The sequence below is a fragment of the Diabrotica undecimpunctata genome, chromosome 6, assembly GCF_040954645.1.
Source record: "Diabrotica undecimpunctata isolate CICGRU chromosome 6, icDiaUnde3, whole genome shotgun sequence".
Taxonomy (NCBI): domain Eukaryota; kingdom Metazoa; phylum Arthropoda; class Insecta; order Coleoptera; family Chrysomelidae; genus Diabrotica; species Diabrotica undecimpunctata.
The window spans coordinates 133,850,449-133,869,627 of record NC_092808.1 but is presented as its reverse complement, the minus strand read 5'-3'; the positions used below and the strand labels follow the sequence as shown (position 1 = coordinate 133,869,627).

General features: G+C 32.9%; 1 protein-coding gene across 1 annotated transcript in view; it reads right to left on the bottom strand.

The window, feature by feature from the left end:
* Positions 1-19,179, bottom strand: part of ed (hemicentin protein echinoid) — a 319,891-nt gene that overhangs the window by 119,224 nt on the left and 181,488 nt on the right. Inside the window, exon 3 of the mRNA XM_072535433.1 lies at positions 6,673-6,947. Coding sequence (XP_072391534.1) covers positions 6,673-6,947 — 275 coding nt within the window. The remainder of the gene's footprint in view (positions 1-6,672; positions 6,948-19,179) is intronic.

The window sequence follows — 19,179 nt, the reverse complement described above, 5'->3', positions numbered from 1 at the left end:
TTGGTTTCGAAAAAGCATTCGATTGTGTAGAACACTGGATCGTTATAAATAAAGTACAAAATAGCCGAATTTATTGTAGATACTGACCATCACTCTTCTAATCTCGAAAGAAGATCGGTAACAATACGTAGATACATTGCTCACAAAATTGTCGTCATTTCTAATGCAATATTGTACTTGCTCAGATTCGTCACTTTATTCGCGTATACTTTACTTTTTAGGTATTTCCATAGAAAACAGTCAAGAGGACTGAGGTCAGGACTGCTAGAAGACCTTTTAATGGTGCCTGTACGAGAAATTACTTTGTTCGAGAAAATATGATAAGCGACGTCGCCTTGACGAAACTATATTCTTTAGATGTATCCCTGACAATACTGCAAAAAAAAATTTGGAGGAACCTCTTGGGCCAAAAAGCCCTCTAGCATTTCACAGTACCTAATGTGTGTTCACAGTGAATGCTCGCCCGAGTTGGTCGTTGGTGGAAATAAGGAAAATAATTAATGAACACTTGGTTAAAGCTCCATCTCCTAGACTTTTTACTTGTCAGTCTCCGCAATATAGTAAATGAAATATCTTTAGAAACCAAATAAATTTTATATTTATCATCATCATAAATGGTATTCATGGTATTTAAGACATATCCCGGTACAGAATATGGCTCTAACAACAACCTTAGATCGTAGAAAATCTAAACTTTCGATTAAAAAAAAAGATGGTTTTTTAGAGACTTAGTGACTCAGAAATTACAGCTATAGATTAACATAAGATTTGTATACTGAAAAACATAATAGTTACGCTAGAAAAATAGACCCAAAGAGAAATAAAAAAAAATAAAGGATGGATGAAATGAAATAAAACGAGAGCTCAGGAGAATACCATTCAACCCCCGCAACAAAAAGTTACTAACAAACTAAGGAACTCTAACGAGCAGTCTAGCAATGTATACAGCTTATATAGCAATGTTATTAAGAATTCAGGATAAACATGGCATACAGAAACCATCTTCATACTTAATTGGATCAGGCAAACATTATTGTCAACAAACTGGAATAAGCTGTGAATGAGGCTCCTGTCGAAAGTCAGAATCAACCTCAACAATTCCATAAAAGAATGCTTAGTGCTAATGAATGTACCATTTTTATATGGCGAGGATTTTGAAGGGCCTGTGAGAAGAAGCAGACTTGTTTTAATAGAAGGCTGATTATTGAAAAATCGGGGAGGGTGGACAAATTCTAATCTTCTCGATCGACGCGATCTCCTACAGAGCATTGAGGATCGCTTTTAAGACGTATGGGCGTACAAACTGGGAAATATATTCTTCAACCGTTAGAGGCCTCGATGGCTCCACTCAGAGTCCCGCAGGCAAACCTCATAGCATAATAAGGCAGCTTCGTCTAAGACAGATCGAAATAGTACTGAATGAATTACGATTTTAAGAAATCTTGGCCAAGAGAAAGCCTATTTGCAAAAACAGTCGAATAAAGTTTGGTATATAGATATAATGGAACACAATGTTATTAGTGGTCAGAGATAGCACATGTACCGATCAGGAGATCAAGTATAGATACATTCCGTGACGAATAGTCAGAAAATCGGCTCTAAGAGGACCAAATGGCGACATGTCATTAAATTTAGTGTAAGGGACTGTAAAACCATCACGAATAAAAATTTTAGTTATTATTACTTTTAAAATTTTTAATTTTATTCTAACTAGTCCTAAATGATTTTAGAAACAAGTTCAAAAACTGTCGATGGATATCGATGGATCTATCAAAACTCATTAACAGATAATTAATAATTCCCAAAACAATCTAATACTGTATTAATTAGCGTTTCCAAATCTTAAACTATTGGACGACAACATACTAATTGCTTGTGTGCTATTTGCTTGTAGATCAACAGTAAACACTTCTCTTCGCAACAGATAATATGAACAAACACATAATGCAGGATTGCGAATATAAACAACGTATACAAAGATGTTATAATCCAATGAAAGTTTTAATGTAGTTTGGTGCCAATGAAACCAAATTAACGCTGGATTGCATTTCTAGATTAGAGAACTCGGTAACAAATGAAATATTACGTGCAGCGATTTTTGATTAGGATATAATTTACTTTCGTCAGTCGAGATCAAATATTTCTACCTGTCTTTTGAAATTGAAAAATCTACGTTGAAAAAAATTTAAAACGAGCTCTAATGAACATACTACTTTTTACCGTTAACCAAAGAGTCCACTTTAACTACTGAATACATTTGTATACTAAATACTCAGTCGTCAGTAATTTGACCCAATAAATTAAATTCAAACCTACGGATTTTTTCCTCCCAGAACTGCCCATAACTAATTGCTTATTTACATAGCCCCTTTCTAATACTTATCGTCGTTGGTAAGGAATTTTTCGAGATACTTGACGATGTGAAGTGTTGTCAACTTTGAGGGAAAGACCTCTCCAACTGTTAACAGCCTCTCGAACGCGATGACGTCATAAATGTAGCAGGGCTTTTGCAAATTTGCAAGACTCTTATTCCTCTCAACGTTATTACATATACGATCTCTTTAATCAGTGGCAGTCTATGAGTAGGTTCACTTTTTTTCGTTTGATGTAACTTGGAAAAAGGAATTATAGAGCTTGTGAGGATATAAACTAATAAAATAAAATAGATCTTTCGAAAAATGCGCTAAAAAACTGTTGATTAGTATTATTTGTTATTACTAATACAGGGTACAACAGACAAAAGACAAAAATGCAATAATAAACAATGATATGTCTTAGAGCCGTTATTAAAAATTATTTAATAAAACTAAGAATCTTAAAAATATACTAATTAAATAATAAATAATTTCCTACGTTAATAATATAGCGAAGAATTCAGGAAAAACGACCGAATTAATGCAAACGTTTAAAATACTGTAGGGAAAAGAGTCAATAGATTGTGTGTTTTGTCTAGTTACTAACCCTTCACTTCTAAGAACAGATATAATTTTCTCTCTTTCTAAAACCTTATCCGAAAATCGTTTAAAAAAAAAACGACGAGAAAGCCCTTTTTACCCGAAACGATTCTCTCTCCTAAGATATAATTAGGACTAATCTCGCATAAGCCAAAAAATACTCTTTTTAGAGAAAATGTAAGTTCTCATACGAATATAGCAAAGTGTTATTTCACTTATGTGCTATCCTTCGAGTTAAGCAGATCAACTTTTGCGGTAAGTCGGTTATTAAGATCATTTCTTGTAACTGTCTCGCCAATGTCGACTCTTCATTAATAATTATAGACTTGGACGTCACTTCTATTTGCCATCAATCTTATCTTTTTTGAGTTATCAATATAACACTAATAGAGCCAATGTTTATTCTTTTATTTCAACATAAAAGTTGTTGATTAGTTGATATTGTCTCTTTCAGATATGATTTATTGTATAACTTTATTAATTTAGCTGCATATGTGTATTGTATATAATGTCGTAATGTCGTATTGTTAGTACTTATTGCGTGATATAATTCTCTCTAACTCCTCTTACTTTCTTTCCATTTCTTTCCATTCTCATATCTACTAGGTTTCCCTATTCCTTCAAAAATAGGGTGGTGCCCATAAGTTTATTCTCTTAAGTATATTTTCCTCACTGGCGAATCTCTTGTAGTCTAGCTCTATCAAACCCCGACTAAGACACCTCTACCAGACTGAAGCCCGGACCGTAGTATCCTTATTTGTGTAGCCGTGTGGCCCAGGATCAGGACATTTTCCATCTTCCATAAGGTTCCAACATACAAAAGACAAACATTGGCACAGATAAGAGAAGATAAGACAAGAGGAAATAGATAACAAATCAGAGTAGAATCTATAAAGCCATCATTAGACCAATGGAATTTAAGTTATGAATGTGAGACATTAGTGATTATGAAAACACAAAAAAGTGGTACAGTAGGCGGTACTTTAGACTAGCACGAAACTTCATACCATGCTTCTGTATTTTTAAATTTTATAAAAATTATGATGAAACATTTCAAAAATCAAAATCGCCAATTATGGTCAGTTTTGACATTTTGTATACCTAACAGCCATCCCCTCGTTAGGTACACAAATGGACTCTTCCGCTGTGACTGTATATGAAATATTTGGAGCCAAAAAGAAGCACATAGGAGCCATAGAAGGAGCCATAAGAGAATCTACAAGCTGTGCAATACAAGTCTTATTCCAGAGACGCAGAGACGTCAACTGCGACGTATACGCATGCCTAGTTGATTACGAGAAAGCGTTTGATCGAGTACAGCACGCCAAGATGATGCAAATACTAAAAGAAGCAGGAATTAATAACCAAGATCTGAAAATAATTAGAAATCTTAACTGGAATCAGACAGAAAATCTCAGAGTTGAAGGTGAACACACTGATTATGTGAAAATCATGCGTGGAGTGAGGCAAGGCTGTATTTTGTCTCCTCTAATCTTCAATATGTACAATGAAAGAATATTTATCGAAGCTTTACACGAAACTGAAAAAGGTATTCTACTAAATGGTTACCGTCTAAACAACATCAGATATGCAGATGACACCATAGTATTTGCGGACAACTTAGAAGACCTACAAGTTCTAATGAACAAAATCACGTATTACAGTCAACAATATGGGCTCAATATAAACGTTAAGAAGACAAAGCTTATGATAATTAGCAAGAAAAGGATAACAGAAGGTCAACTCTACGTCAACCAATCCCCTGTAGAAACAGTGACGCACTACAACTACCTCGGCACCATAATAAATGAAGAATGGACCAACAACCAGGAGATTAGAGCACGCATCAGAAAAGCTAGATCCATCTTCAATCGGATGGGGGCCTTCTTCAAGAGTCACAACCTCTCTCTTGATAAAAAAGTAATAATGCTGCGATGCTACGTCTTCTCTGTCCTTTTTTTATGGTGTTGAATCGCGGACCTGGAACGAAGATATGCGCAGAAAACTGGAAGCATTTGAGATGTGGCTATATCGGAGAATACTTAAGATCCCTTGGAGTGACCGACTCACAAATGAGGAGGTCTTCAAAAGAATGAATAAGAACCGAGAGGTACTGACCACCATCAAATCTCGAAAGTTAAAATTCTTCGGACATATGCGAAATGAATCCAGATATGCTCTCCTTCAAGCCATCCTTCAAGGAAAAATATTTGGAAAACAAGTTCTTCTTGGAAGAAGAAGAACATCTTGGTTAAAAAACCTCAGAATTTGGTTCAACACAACATCTCTGCAGTTTTTCCGCGCTGCTGTAGATAAGATAAAGATTGCCACGATGATCGCCAACATTCGTAACCTATAGGCACATCAAGAAGAAGAACCGTAGAAATTATTCATGTAGTAGAGCTAGTCATGTTGAGGATGTAAGAAGACAAATTTTCTAGAAGAGTTCCAAACAGTAATATTAAGGGCAGAAGACCATACGGGAGATACAGATTACAGCAAAATGGGAGAATGAAGTAGCAGCTGACACTCCAAAATTGATGGACGTCAGAAATTTATTTATTTATTTCAATGGTAGAACCATTTACAGTAAAATTGGAAGAGAGCAGATTCTAAGAGCAAATCACTCTAAGAATATTACGGGTTGACAGCCTTACCAATACTGAGGTATTGAGAAGAATTGAGAAAGAAAAAAGTAGAAATAACGGTTAAAGAAAGAAAGAAAGAAAGAACTGCAATACCTGCGGCACATATACGTATGCGTATAGAAAGATATATCATAGAACTTATCATGCCGGGAAGTATTTGTCTCTAGTCTAAGTCAACTTAGGGCATCTGATTCAAAATTTAAAATAGTCATGATGATAGCCAAACTATGCAACGAATATGTTAACAATAATTTACAATTTAATACTAACTAGACTAGATTTCACGAATGTGCTATAGCACTTTACATCTAAGGCTTTACAATAGTTGACTGTGGACTTTATAATTACTTTGTTTATTTAAAAAATTTTTGACGTTCACAAAAAATACAATCAGTACTAAAAAGAGAATTTTGTTACAAAAAATTACTTTCGCGTTTTATCTCTTTTCTTTATATAAAAAAATCGTTAAAGCACAAAGCCATATGAACTCTAAAAGGTTTCTCGTTCACCGTTCCCACAAATAATTTCCTTCTTCTTACGGTATGGTTAACAAAATAGGTGAATTAAAAAGCATTGTCTTGTTTTCCTGTGCCGTGTCTTTGTGGAGTCCATTAACAAACGGTTGAATGATTTTAAGGTAGGCGTAGGTAGCTATTAAACGCATTGTTGAATTTTATGGTTATGACACTTCGGTGGGCAGTTATTTTGCGCTTCCACACAAAAAAATTGCAATGTGATTTAGTATTTCATTTATTATAAAGATACAAGCAACATGTTTAGTTGATAAGACTAATGCAGTTTTTTTTTTCTAATAATACCTATTTCCCATTACTATTCAATCTAAACATAATATTGAATAATAATTTTTAAATTTTCGGACTTTAGCAGCTTTGTTTTGTCATTTTTTTTTAATAACTATTGTTCGTATATGGCGCGGTAATAATAATCCTATACTAGATTTAAAAGAACGACGTTTGCGGATACATTATACTGTTAAATATAGCTAAAAGAGCATTGGTATATAACTAATGGTAAATACATTTTAAGAGATCAAACAAAAGTCGACTTACCTTGTCTATACCATTTAACTTCAGGATCAGGAGACCCTCCGATGCTGGAACACGTCAATTCCTGCTTCTTTCCTTCGGTCACAGTAACGTACGAACTTGGTGTGATGACAGGTTGTTGAGGCAGTGTAAGAACCGTCAGAGTGTATTTTTGAACATGGAGATTTGTGCCGGAACCACCTGCTTTAACTTTACATTCAAATTTACCGTTGTCTCGGTCATAACTTGCGTTAGAGATGGAAAGATCGTAGATTCCTTTGTCCACCCTATAGTTGATTCTATAATAAAAAGAATGACATTAGTATGTGGGTTTTATCTAGAGATTAAAATAAAAGTTATGATTATGAAATTTAGAAAGAAGTCAAAATTTATCAATAGGACTATTGTGTTATTACAGATATGTAAGGTTGTATATGTATCAGGTGACCAAGAAAAATTCTTGATGAGATATTTTATTTTTTTTATTTTTATTTTTCACTTTAAAGAACAATTATTATGAAAAACATTTTGAGATTCAATATTTATCAGGGCATCATCAGAGAAATATTCAGACTCATATAAAGATACAAGTTTTAAAAGTATAATATTTTTGTATATACTTGTATATTTCTGCTTCTATAGTATGTAATTTGAGATCTATCCAATTTGTTACCATATTGAGTTGTTGATCCAGCAATAAACATAGCTAATAGGTAACCACTTTGTATTATTTATTTCTCTATCAATATTCCCTTCTCTTCGGCAGTAAATAAATAATTTTAATAATTTTTACTAAAGACTAAACCTGTGTGTTATATATATTTTCTTATAATTAAAATTTTCTGTAAAAGAAATACATCTACATGTTTTTTTTTTCACCAAGCTAATTTGGTGCTTTGATATAATTGAAGGTCCCAGATTCTCTGAGAAATGTTCTAAGACTATCCTTTTTAACTACTACCAAAGCGCCTACACTCACGAGATCTTTGTAAAACGTTAGCCATTACATTCGACAGTGAAGGTTGACATAAACAAATAATAGCAGGATATTCCTAAACTAATGCATTCAAAGGATGTTTTTCTACGGTAAAGAAAGTGTTTGATTACTTTACGTGTATATCCGTTACGGATGTTAGCGATTATAAGGTGTATTTTAAGCTTGTTAGCTCCCACTGAGGTCTCACAGGGACAAGTAGTGCGGTAATTTTTATGTCAAAAAGTACTTCAGTATTTTTTTGTTTCAGTAATTTTAAGACAGTCGACGTAATGATAATTATCTGAGTAATTTATATTATTATTATATTTCTATCTTCGTTTATTCCCATATGAATTAAGATAAATGTAATTCTAAAACAACGAATGACAACTCAGGTGGGAGGATGAAGTGGCAGCGGCCGCGCCAAATTTGCTAGACGTGAGAACAATGTACATGAATATGTATTATGAATGGTACAATATTACAGCAATTACCCAAATTATGGAAAAATATAATTTGTAAAACTTCGGGGCAACTCCTTCTTCCTTTTAGCCTTCTATCCTCCAATTTTGGACGCAGGCCTCCCCCAACTTCTTTCATAGATCTCTATCCTAAGCAACATACTTCCAATTTGTTCCGGCTATTTTTTTGATGTCATCTACCCATCTCAGCTGTCGTCTTCCTCCTAGTCATCTACCTTTGTAGGGTCTCCAATGATGTATTGTGGCATTCCAACATTGGTTCTTTCATCTAGCAGTGTGGCCTTCTAGATGAAATCCATGAACTTACTCAATCGTTGTCGTTCCTATCTGATAGTCGTATATCTAGGATATCGAACAGAAAGGACATTGCCCTTTCTCTTGTGGCTAGTTTGTTCATACTGGGGTGAACTGTGTTCGTCATTAATTTTGTTTTTGCCATATTCATTTTCAAGCCGATGCGACATATGGGGAGCTATTTATATATATATATATATATATATATATATATATATATATATATATATATATATATATATATATTTCAAATGATTTTTTCGACCGTACTGTTTCAAATATTGATTTAGAGTATCAGCAATCGGTCAGGAAATAAAACTCTATTTGTTCAGTCTCAATATTTCGTCACGATTTTGTGACTTCTTCAGGAGAAAACTGTAAATTTATTAGAATAATTAATGATTATATGTAAACAAAATGAATATTTTAATACTTACAACTATAAGAATGAAAATTTAAATTTTTCTGGCATATCTAAATAAATGACATATTTTTGTTTGATTTTATTAAGGAGTTATGGTAACCGCAATATGTTATAGAGTGAATTCCCGTTGTACAATTTTCAGCGAGTAGGTTAAAATAAACAATTACTATGACAGTATTATTCATTTTATAAAGTGGAAAGATGGAATTAATAAAATTGAGAAAGAATCAGGAATTTTATTAATTCCATCTTTCCACTTTATAAAATGAATAATACTGTCATAGTAATTGTTTATTTTAACCTACTCGCTGAAAATTGTACAACGGGAATTCACTCTATAACATATTGCGGTTACCATAACTCCTTAATAAAATCAAACAAAAATATGTCATTTATTTAGATATGCCAGAAAAATTTAAATTTTCATTCTTATAGTTGTAAGTATTAAAATATTCATTTTGTTTACATATAATCATTAATTATTCTAATAAATTTACAGTTTTCTCCTGAAGAAGTCACAAAATCGTGACGAAATATTGAGACTGAACAAATAGAGTTTTATTTCCTGACCGATTGCTGATACTCTAAATCAATATATATATATATATATATATATATATATATATATATATATATATATATATATATATATATATATATATATATATATATATATATATACCCGGTATTTTTAGGCGTCACGCCCTTCCGGTAGGGATCTATGGAGGAGTATCACCCAGCCGCAAGCCCTTATCTCTTGCCGTACTGCTCCACCATAGGCCGATCAGACACCAGCATAATCTAGTCTAAGCCGCAGATTCATCTAGAATTTTAAACTGCTGCGTTAGACTTTTTGTTTTTCTGTACACTGAGTTGGGGACCGAACCCACGTCCACGGAACCACTCGCAGTGAAGCGAATGAGAAGCCGGCCGCTTATTTAAATTATCAAATCTGAGGGGATTTAACTTGTTGCCATTACCGTTGATGCCATATGTTGACTTATAGTTTTATAGTCGTCTTCTAGGGCTAGATAAAAGAGTTTTATTTTACAGATTTCAGGTTATTATTAATAGCTTGTTCCATGGTTCACATCTCTATACTGTTAAATGCTTTTTCATAGTCTACGAAGGCAAGAAATATGGTTAGTTTGTATTCATTTGCCTTCTCTATCAATGTTTTATTGCCAGCAGTTGGTCTAATATACTAGTCTGGACTGTTCTACCGTGCTAGTTTTCTTCGGAAAAACTTCACGAAATGATAAATTGTAAAGTACATAGTACTGTCTTACTATCTTCTCTTGTCACCAAATCACAGGACAATTTGCTGTAATGTTGCCCCAAAAAGCACTTTTATTTGAAAATTTCAAGGTTGTACTATATGTGAATCCTTAATTGGACTGTGCTTGTATCAACGTAAAAAATTAAACTGCGACAACAACTTATATGGGATACTCATTACTAAAAATCCTTCTTCTTTAAGTGTCATCTCCATTACGGAGGAGATAGCTACTCTAACTTATGTGCAATGCCATTGTGTGTTATGTCTGCTTTCGTTTGGCTGTCAGATAGGGTGCTTGTCATTAATGGTCTGAATACCGCTTTGCATAGACTGTGTTTAATAGTCCGTAGACCTGTGTATAGAACAGCACCATCATGATCAGCTGATATGGGAGCCAAAATATGAACAGAAGAAGATAAAAATAATATCTTACGCATTTTATTCAATATAGGACAAGTAAATAATTTGTCAGTGGTAAAAAAAAGCCCAGAACTCCAGATATCTTATAAATACAATGTGTACAGTTTGTTTAGCAGTAAATGGTTGATTTCAATTAGTACCGAATATAAACATCCTGGGTTAACCGAAAATAGTATAAAAGGTCCGGTTTCGGGTAACACTGGTTAACCTGAAGTCCAAGGTCTTAGCAATGGGCCAATTTAGTTAAATTTAATAATATTTACGACCGCAACAATTGAAGTCAACCATTTTCTGCTAAACAAACTTTAACAATAAATTATCACGGATAATTATCGGTAATAAATATTAAAAACTAACACTTTTTAAAATATTACCATTAATTCATAATGCAAATTGTCTACTGAAAATTTCAGCCCAAAAACCATTTCAGTAATAATTAGTATTAACATTTCAACCGTCCACACGGTTAGGGCTTCACTAATAAATGAATATAAAAGCATCAATTAAATATACTACGTCAATACTCTACCTCATATAAAGCTAATAGGTTGGATAATGCTGCATCTGGGAAATTAGAGGATTTTGTTATTTCTATACAATAAATATTTAACAATAATTGGAAACCCTTTTATAACCAATGAATGTGAGGATCTGAAACATTGTTCTTGTGGCATATTTAAGTTAAATATTATTTTATATGGGATTAAACCCCAAAATGTTTGTATATTTTTATTTTTAAATTTTTCAATTCAACACAAACGAGTACATTTTATTCTATGAATAACCGTCTATCCTCCAGATACTTAACTATCTGCCAGAAAGAAAAATATGTATCTGGAGGTGAAAAGACTGACCCTTTTGGGAATTAAAATTTAATTTTTAATTCTTTTGAAAGTTTGTTGATCTTAAAAAATTGGTTGCGAATTTGGTGATCGGTAAAAACTATAATACAAAACTCGAGATTTTCTAATAATGAATTGCCAAACTATTTCATAAGACGACTTCAGCGATTCTCCAAAAGTGAATTATTTGTTATGAAAGTTGTACAGCAGACATGTGTCTGTTGTATCATTGTGTTCTCGCCCTAGCCTTAAATAGGAAGAAGACGAAAAAAAAATAGGTGTGGAGTGGTTGTGTGAATGGTTGGATCACCCGTCCCATGGTGATGGGAAAAATCAGTAGTAATAATTACCTAAACCTAGACCTTTTCTGAAAATATTCGTAATAATAATTACAAGAGCTGGGCGGTGGGAATCTTCATAGACTAATTGGGATTGGGACTACTTCGCATGCAAAATCAAAATGTGACAAGACTAAATTTGGTGCCCATGAATCAAATCGGACAGTAACCCATTGATTTTTAAGACGGTATATTTTACTTAGTACGACGCCGACGTTAGTTATTGTTTGTCAGGGTGTGAGTGAGGACTTGGGTGTCAAAAAATTCTACCAGTTCTTTGCTGTGGTAGTTTCGTAGTTTCAATATGTGAAATAAACACTTTATTAAATTAATTTAATATTATTATAAGTATATTCTAATATCGATTACAATGATATTTTAGAAAAAATCTATTGCTGCTCCTGGGTAAAACCTCTCAAAAAACTACGGAACAATCATAACCCATTTGGTGGTGCAATGATTTTATTAGCAGGAGAGTTTTCGTCAAACATTGCTAGTGATTCCACGATCAACGCCAGCTGATGAACTCAATGCATATTTAAAGTCCTCCAATTTGTGGAAACATATCAAGGTATTACACTTAAGCAAGAATATGCCTGTCGTGTTGTAAAATGACCACTCTGGGACATATTCTCTAAACAACTCATTGACATTGGTAATGGCAAATTTCCTATAGACACCTTGACTGGTTGCATTAACGTTCCTCAAAGTATTTGTCAGTTAAATCGATCAAAAGATGAACTTATTTAAAAGGTGTTTCCAGATGTTGCTCAAAATGACAGAAACCATGATTGGTTTAGCGAACGAGCTATATTGGCTGCAAAGAACATTATATCTAAATGAATTAAATTTCAAAATTCAAGAGCAAATTACAGGCGAATGAGGATATATAAATCAGTTGATTCGGCTACTAACCAAGATGATGTCAACTATCCGCCTGAATTTTTATACTCGCTGGATTTACCAGGATTGCCACCTCACAATCTTCAATTAAGGGTTGGATCGGTAGTTATTTTGTTGAGAAATATCAACCAACCGCGTCTTTGCAACGACACACGGTTAGCGATAAAAAAATTATTTTACAACGTGATAGAAGCAACTATACTGAAAGGAAAGTATAAAGGAGAAGACGTTTTGATACCACGCATCCCAATGATTCTGACTGATGTACCATTTGAATTTAAACAACTACAGTTTCCAGTGCGGCTTGCTTTTGCTATGACCATAAATAAGTCACAGGGGCAATCATTAGGTGTTTGTGATATTAATCTAGAAAACCCATGTTTCTCACATGGTCAATTGCATGTTGCCTGTTCCCGTGTTGGAAAACCATCAGATTTGTTTGTACATTCACCACGTAATCAAACAAAAAACATTGTATATCATAAAGCACTACAATAAAAATAAAACAGATATGATTCACCAGAGCTGACCCTCACACACCGCCCTATCATCATGGTGACGGTTCTGTTCAGGAGAATTAAAGAAATAAACTGCCAGATTCCAAATATATTTCTACAGAACGAAGTCTGTCGGGTCCGCTTTTTAAAGAATAAATATCTAAGACAGCAAAAAATATCCGTACGTCACTGTATACAATTTACTATACCAACACAGCCTTTGGATATTGGATGACCTAAAGATATTTGTATAGGATACTGCAAGAAGTATCGAAAATGTAACTTCAATTACTTGTGTGCGTATAAAAAAATAACTGGTGAAGTAAAGCGTTCGGTAATCAAATTTGCCACGTGTGCTTGTCGATATTTCCTGAGTTGTTGGACCAGTTTTCATCGGTCAAAAGTTAATATAAAAGTGAATGAACGTTTCAAATTTAAATTCTAAATGGAAGCAAAAATTGACTATGTATTGTAAAATAAAAATACACAAGCGGTATTGGAACGGCGATGTAAATAAAAAATATCAATTAATTGAAAACCAGGGCAATCATTTTGATAGCGTTGAAGTACAAAGAATTGCATAAATAAAAGCTTAATAAGTCAATTTAACACATGTTATTAACAGGCATTTATGAATATGACTTGACAGTCCAATAGAATTGAATTGCTTGCAAAATTATAATATGCAAGTGCAGAGTTACCCAGTTTCGGTATTTTTGAAGATAGGTAGCGAAGGATGTGTACCTATGGACGTTTTTATCTTTGGACAACTTAAGTATATCAAAAACTATAGTGTGAAGCTACAAAGTGTCAACTATAGTATTTTATGTGAAGTTGGCAACAGTGTGTGAAAAACGTGTGTGTTCGTGTGTTTAAAGCTCCGAGTTAGCTTTGAAGATTCTTATTGATAAAAGTAAGTTTATTAGCGATATTCACCAACATTTATTTTGGCAATCGCCGTAGTTATTGCATAACTTTTGATATCAAAATAAACAGTAATAATCTAGATAATATTTATGCATATGTTTAGTTGCATTTTAACCTAAAATAGATTATCGTGTGTAAAACTTGAAACCTGCGCTGCTTGTACCTATGGACACACCGGTGATTGTACGTCTGGACGTGTCCAAAGATGCATGAGCGCTTTCGGTATGAGTAATTTGTGTAACGAGAATAATTTTTTACAGTGCCTCGCAGTAAAATTGGTTGAAATGGGGAACATGTGCCATAAGAATAATTGAATGAGGTCAGTACATGAAGTTTTGTTGAATATTGCATCTATACTTACTGTGGCGAAGAAATTGTATATAAATAAAGCCACGTTACACAATTATATGAAAAAGCAACATAATTTGGTTACTACATAGTATAAATGATATCATAGTTTCACCACCAAACTACTATTTTCATAAAGTATTTTGTGTCGCTTTACTTGCTTTTAAACTTTGTTGTCGTACTTTTTCTTCAACATCTGCGTAACTAGTTATATCTATTCCCAGATATCTAAACCTTGCTCCCTGCTTCATTATTTTCCGATCAATTTCGATTTTACATCGTAGTGGGTATTTAGATGTTGTCATACATTTGGTTTTTTTCTGCTGATATCATATTGTATTTCTTGGCTGTTATATTAAAGATATGTGTTAATTTTTGGAGCTCGTCTTCTGTCTCGGCGATTAACGCGGCATCGTCTCCATAACATAATATTTGCATTTCTTTGGGAAAGTGATCGAAAGATGAAATGGCAGGATACCTACTTTCCTCCATTTAGAGTAGTAATTGAAAAACTACTATCTACTTCGATACTGCCATGTCATTCTTCGGGAAATTGATCGAAAGATGAAATGGCAGTATCAAAGTAGATAGAAGTTTTTCAATTACTACTCTAAATGCAGGAGAGGAGGTATTCACCAATATACTCTTTTTCCAAATTTTCTGGCTTTATTATTTATGAACTTTGATCAGATAAAAGGCATATATCGAGCACAGTTTAATTAAATCTTGCCCAAGTACTTTCGATCCCTAGATCATCTTCAGGGGCATCTGAAATAAGCCAAGAAACGTTTTTTTTTTTTTTTTTTTTTTTTTTTTTTTGTTTTTTTTTTATATATTTTATATATATATTATTTTATATATATTATATATTTTTTTTATATTTTTTTATATATATATTTAAAATATTTTATATTTTTTTTATATTTTTTATATATATAATATATATTTTCTTGGCTTATTTCAGATGCCCCTGAAGATGATCTAGGGATCGAAAGTACTTGGGCAAGATTTAATTAAACTGTGCTCGATATATGCCTTTTATCTGATCAAAGTTCATTTATTCGAGCATTCAACCTTATATTTATTTATTATTTATATTCTGGTATTATGCACCATCGAGCATGCATCCATAAATGAATGGTCACTTACCATTAGACAACCTCCTATTGTACTACTTATCTCATCGACCGATCTGATTTCCTAGCGAATTCCAATTCAAGTTGTAGATCCACTTGCGATTTTATAATAGTCTTTGCAAAATGTCGCTGATTAACATGAGGCTAGAACCAAGTATCCAGTGGCATACTCACTCAGAAGGGAATCCGTTAGCCCGTTGAATTAACGAATCGACTCTAAATCAAACATGATAATCAAATTACTAAAAATTGTAGTCTTTCCACGACTACAGTAAAAGTAACAATAAAAAAGGTATTGCCCTAAACCATGAAATATATACGACGCATTTTAAATCATTATCGGTGCAAACTCATCGCCACCGAATGTAAATATGTTCTAAGTAATTACTTCGGCTGATCAACAAGTAAACTCATATTACTAGTTTAAATAGTAAAGTTTGGGTCTTTTAAGTAAATTAATTATGTTTCCTCAAAGTTTACGTTGGAGTCGAGCTTTCTTGTGACTATAACAGTCCAGAAACCCGTTATTGTATATTACATAAGTTCAGAGATCGGAATACGATATGAAGTACACTTCAGCAAGTGGCTCTTAACAAGGTTCTTGCCCTTTTTGTAATGCGAAAATGTTTTCCTCGTTAAAAGTTTCGAAAGTAATTGTGTACGCTGAATAAAACAATAAAACTATTTTCTATGGTATTCTTTATGCATACCAGTATTCATATTACAATAAAAACTACAACACAAAGGGATATTTTACGTACATATACATCGACATTCGATATTTAACAAACAACAAAAGGATTTTAGTAAATATATATATATATATATATATATATATATATACATATATATATATATATATATATATATATATATATATATATATATATATATTCGACTAGTATCACTGTTTTCTCATCTCCCACTCTCTAGCGTCGTCACGTCACTCCGGAACCATTGGAATGAAATCCAACCACATAGTCCAGTATCATGGGAAACATTCTCGGAATTATTAAAACTGACGTTTGACACCAATTATCTAATATTTAATAACAAATACTATAGTCAAATCTTTGGAAATCCCATGGGATCGTCCATTTCCCCCATTCTAGTTAATTTCGTACTTGACGACGTTATCAATGAGAGTATCAGTAAGTTAGATTTCCAGGTTCCCTTTGTAAAGCGTTATGTCGACGACTTGATCCTAGCAACACCACCTGATAAGATTTTAAGCACCTTATCAGTCTTCAATAGCGTTGATCCTCACCTTCAATTTACATGTGAATTGGAGGTTGATAACAGCATACCGTTTTCGGATATGCGAATCATACGCACACATAGTAACACATTGGGCACTACGTGGTACAGGAAAGAAATGGCGAGCAACCGGTTCTTAAATTACCACTCTACACACCCAATAAGACACAAACATAACCTTGTACAAGCTCTTAGCTTTAGAGTACACACGTTGACCCATACGCGGTATAAGAGGAAATCTTTGGATTTACTCAAATCCATTCTCATTGATAACTCTTACCCCATATCCATCATCAACAGATATCTTTTCAATATTTCCCACAAATTACAAACAAGCTTGCTAAACTATTCAAAAACTTACCCGTCAAAATATCCCTAAAAAATACTAAGACCATTTCAAAGTTCTCCTCCAAGTCTAAAACTCCACTAAGCTCGTTAGAGCACACTAATGTTGTCTATCAGATACCCTGTTCAGAATGCAACTCCTGCTACATTAGCCAGACCAGTCGGTCTCTTCTAGGGCGTATAACTTCACACAAAAGCGACATTAGACTTTCCAAACCCTCTTGTGCCCTTGCACAACACGCCATTTCCCTAAACGTCACATTGACTTCACAAATACCAAAATACTGGCGAAATAAAATAAATATCAGAAACGCTCCTTTATTGAAATGTGTGAGATCCTCAAGAACTCATCGGCAATAAACAAAAGAACCGACAATCGACAATTTGAACCAGGTTTACCATTCTCATCTTACGAAATAAATAATACCAATTATTCTTCAGTTAAAATATGGCTTATTTTCCATTCAAAATAATGTAAATAATAATGATAACACAATCATCCCATATTTCCAAGTTTCATTAAAACATAAATTAAAAATAATTTATCAAATATTTCCGCCATACAAATCCACCCGTCCAACTAATCATGCAATGACCCCTGTAGAAGTTCATAATTGTCAAATTTTCGATATCACGTCACGTTGTTTGCATAGATTGCAATAAATCAGTACTTTGCTTGTCTTCAGTGGAGAACCATCTCTAAATGAAGCCAAATGTTCGTTTAAAAATTTTGAAATCTTCGTATCTACGAATATGAACATTATTTTCTGCAGAGTTTGTGTGTTTTTTGTTTTGTTTTTGTTAAGTTAGTTTTAAATAATGAGTAAAGTTTACAGTAGATATATAATAACAGTAGATATATTGAGTTGTTATGAACTATTAACATCTGTATTTCTTATAAACTCTATGTCATCTGTTATATTTTAGAGAATTGATGAAGCTTTCGAAATATAAAGCGGACTTCTTTTTGTATTTACCAACCTGAATGACCGATTAAACCTCTGAATTCACTAGCTGAATGCTTTAGAAATATATATAATATATATATATATATATATATATATATATATATATATATATATATATATATATATATATATATATATATACTTTTTAAATACTGAAAGAACTGTCCAAATATCACCATACTTCTAAACTACTCAGTTCATCAATTGTTATTTCTTTTGTACGTTTTGAAGCCTCAATTTCAAACAGTGTGCCTTCCAAATCCCGAGTTCAATACTACCAATTCCAAACTCCACTCAGATCCACACTACTGCAACGAACGAACTTCGTGTAAATAAACTACTGAAAGAAGTTTTAACGTATTTCGAATCTTTAAAATGCTTTCGTTTACCACTAACTGATATATTTTTCAAGTGTCAGAACAAAAACAAAATTTAAGTGAAAGACAGAAGAACTATGAATTTTTGTTATACAATAATTCTCACAGAATTTAAATGAATATTGTAAAAAATATCAAAACCACAGAATAAATCTTTATTATCAGAAATATTTCGTTAGAATAAAACATGGCGATAGAACGGACATATTAAATTCACTTGGTCTAGACAACAGGGACAACAGTGGCAACAGTCGAAGGAAATTCTCCGTTCTCCTATAAGGAGTGGAGTCATGGACCTTAAATGAAGCATCACTAAAGAAATTCGAAGTATTTGATTTCAACTAAAAACATGGCTATTGCTTACAAGATCAAGTCCAAGTAAGTCAACTGTCAGTTTTAAAAAACAAAAACTCGCATAATAACTTGTTGGTTATACTTTCGCATAATTTTTAAATTTATCTTAAATTTTTACGATTTTAGGAGTGGAAATCAAGACGTCAAACAGTAGGTAAAAATGCAACTTTAATTGTGGCTTAATCCCATATAGACAGAATACTTAATTATCTGAAATCTGTTTCATTTCCATCATAAAGATACCGTAATAATGAATTGATATTAAACGGACGTACGGGTTAAATAATCTGATAGAAGTGCTTGTTTCTATTCAAACGACTAATAGTATGTAAACAACTATAACTGTATCATATAATTTTATCCA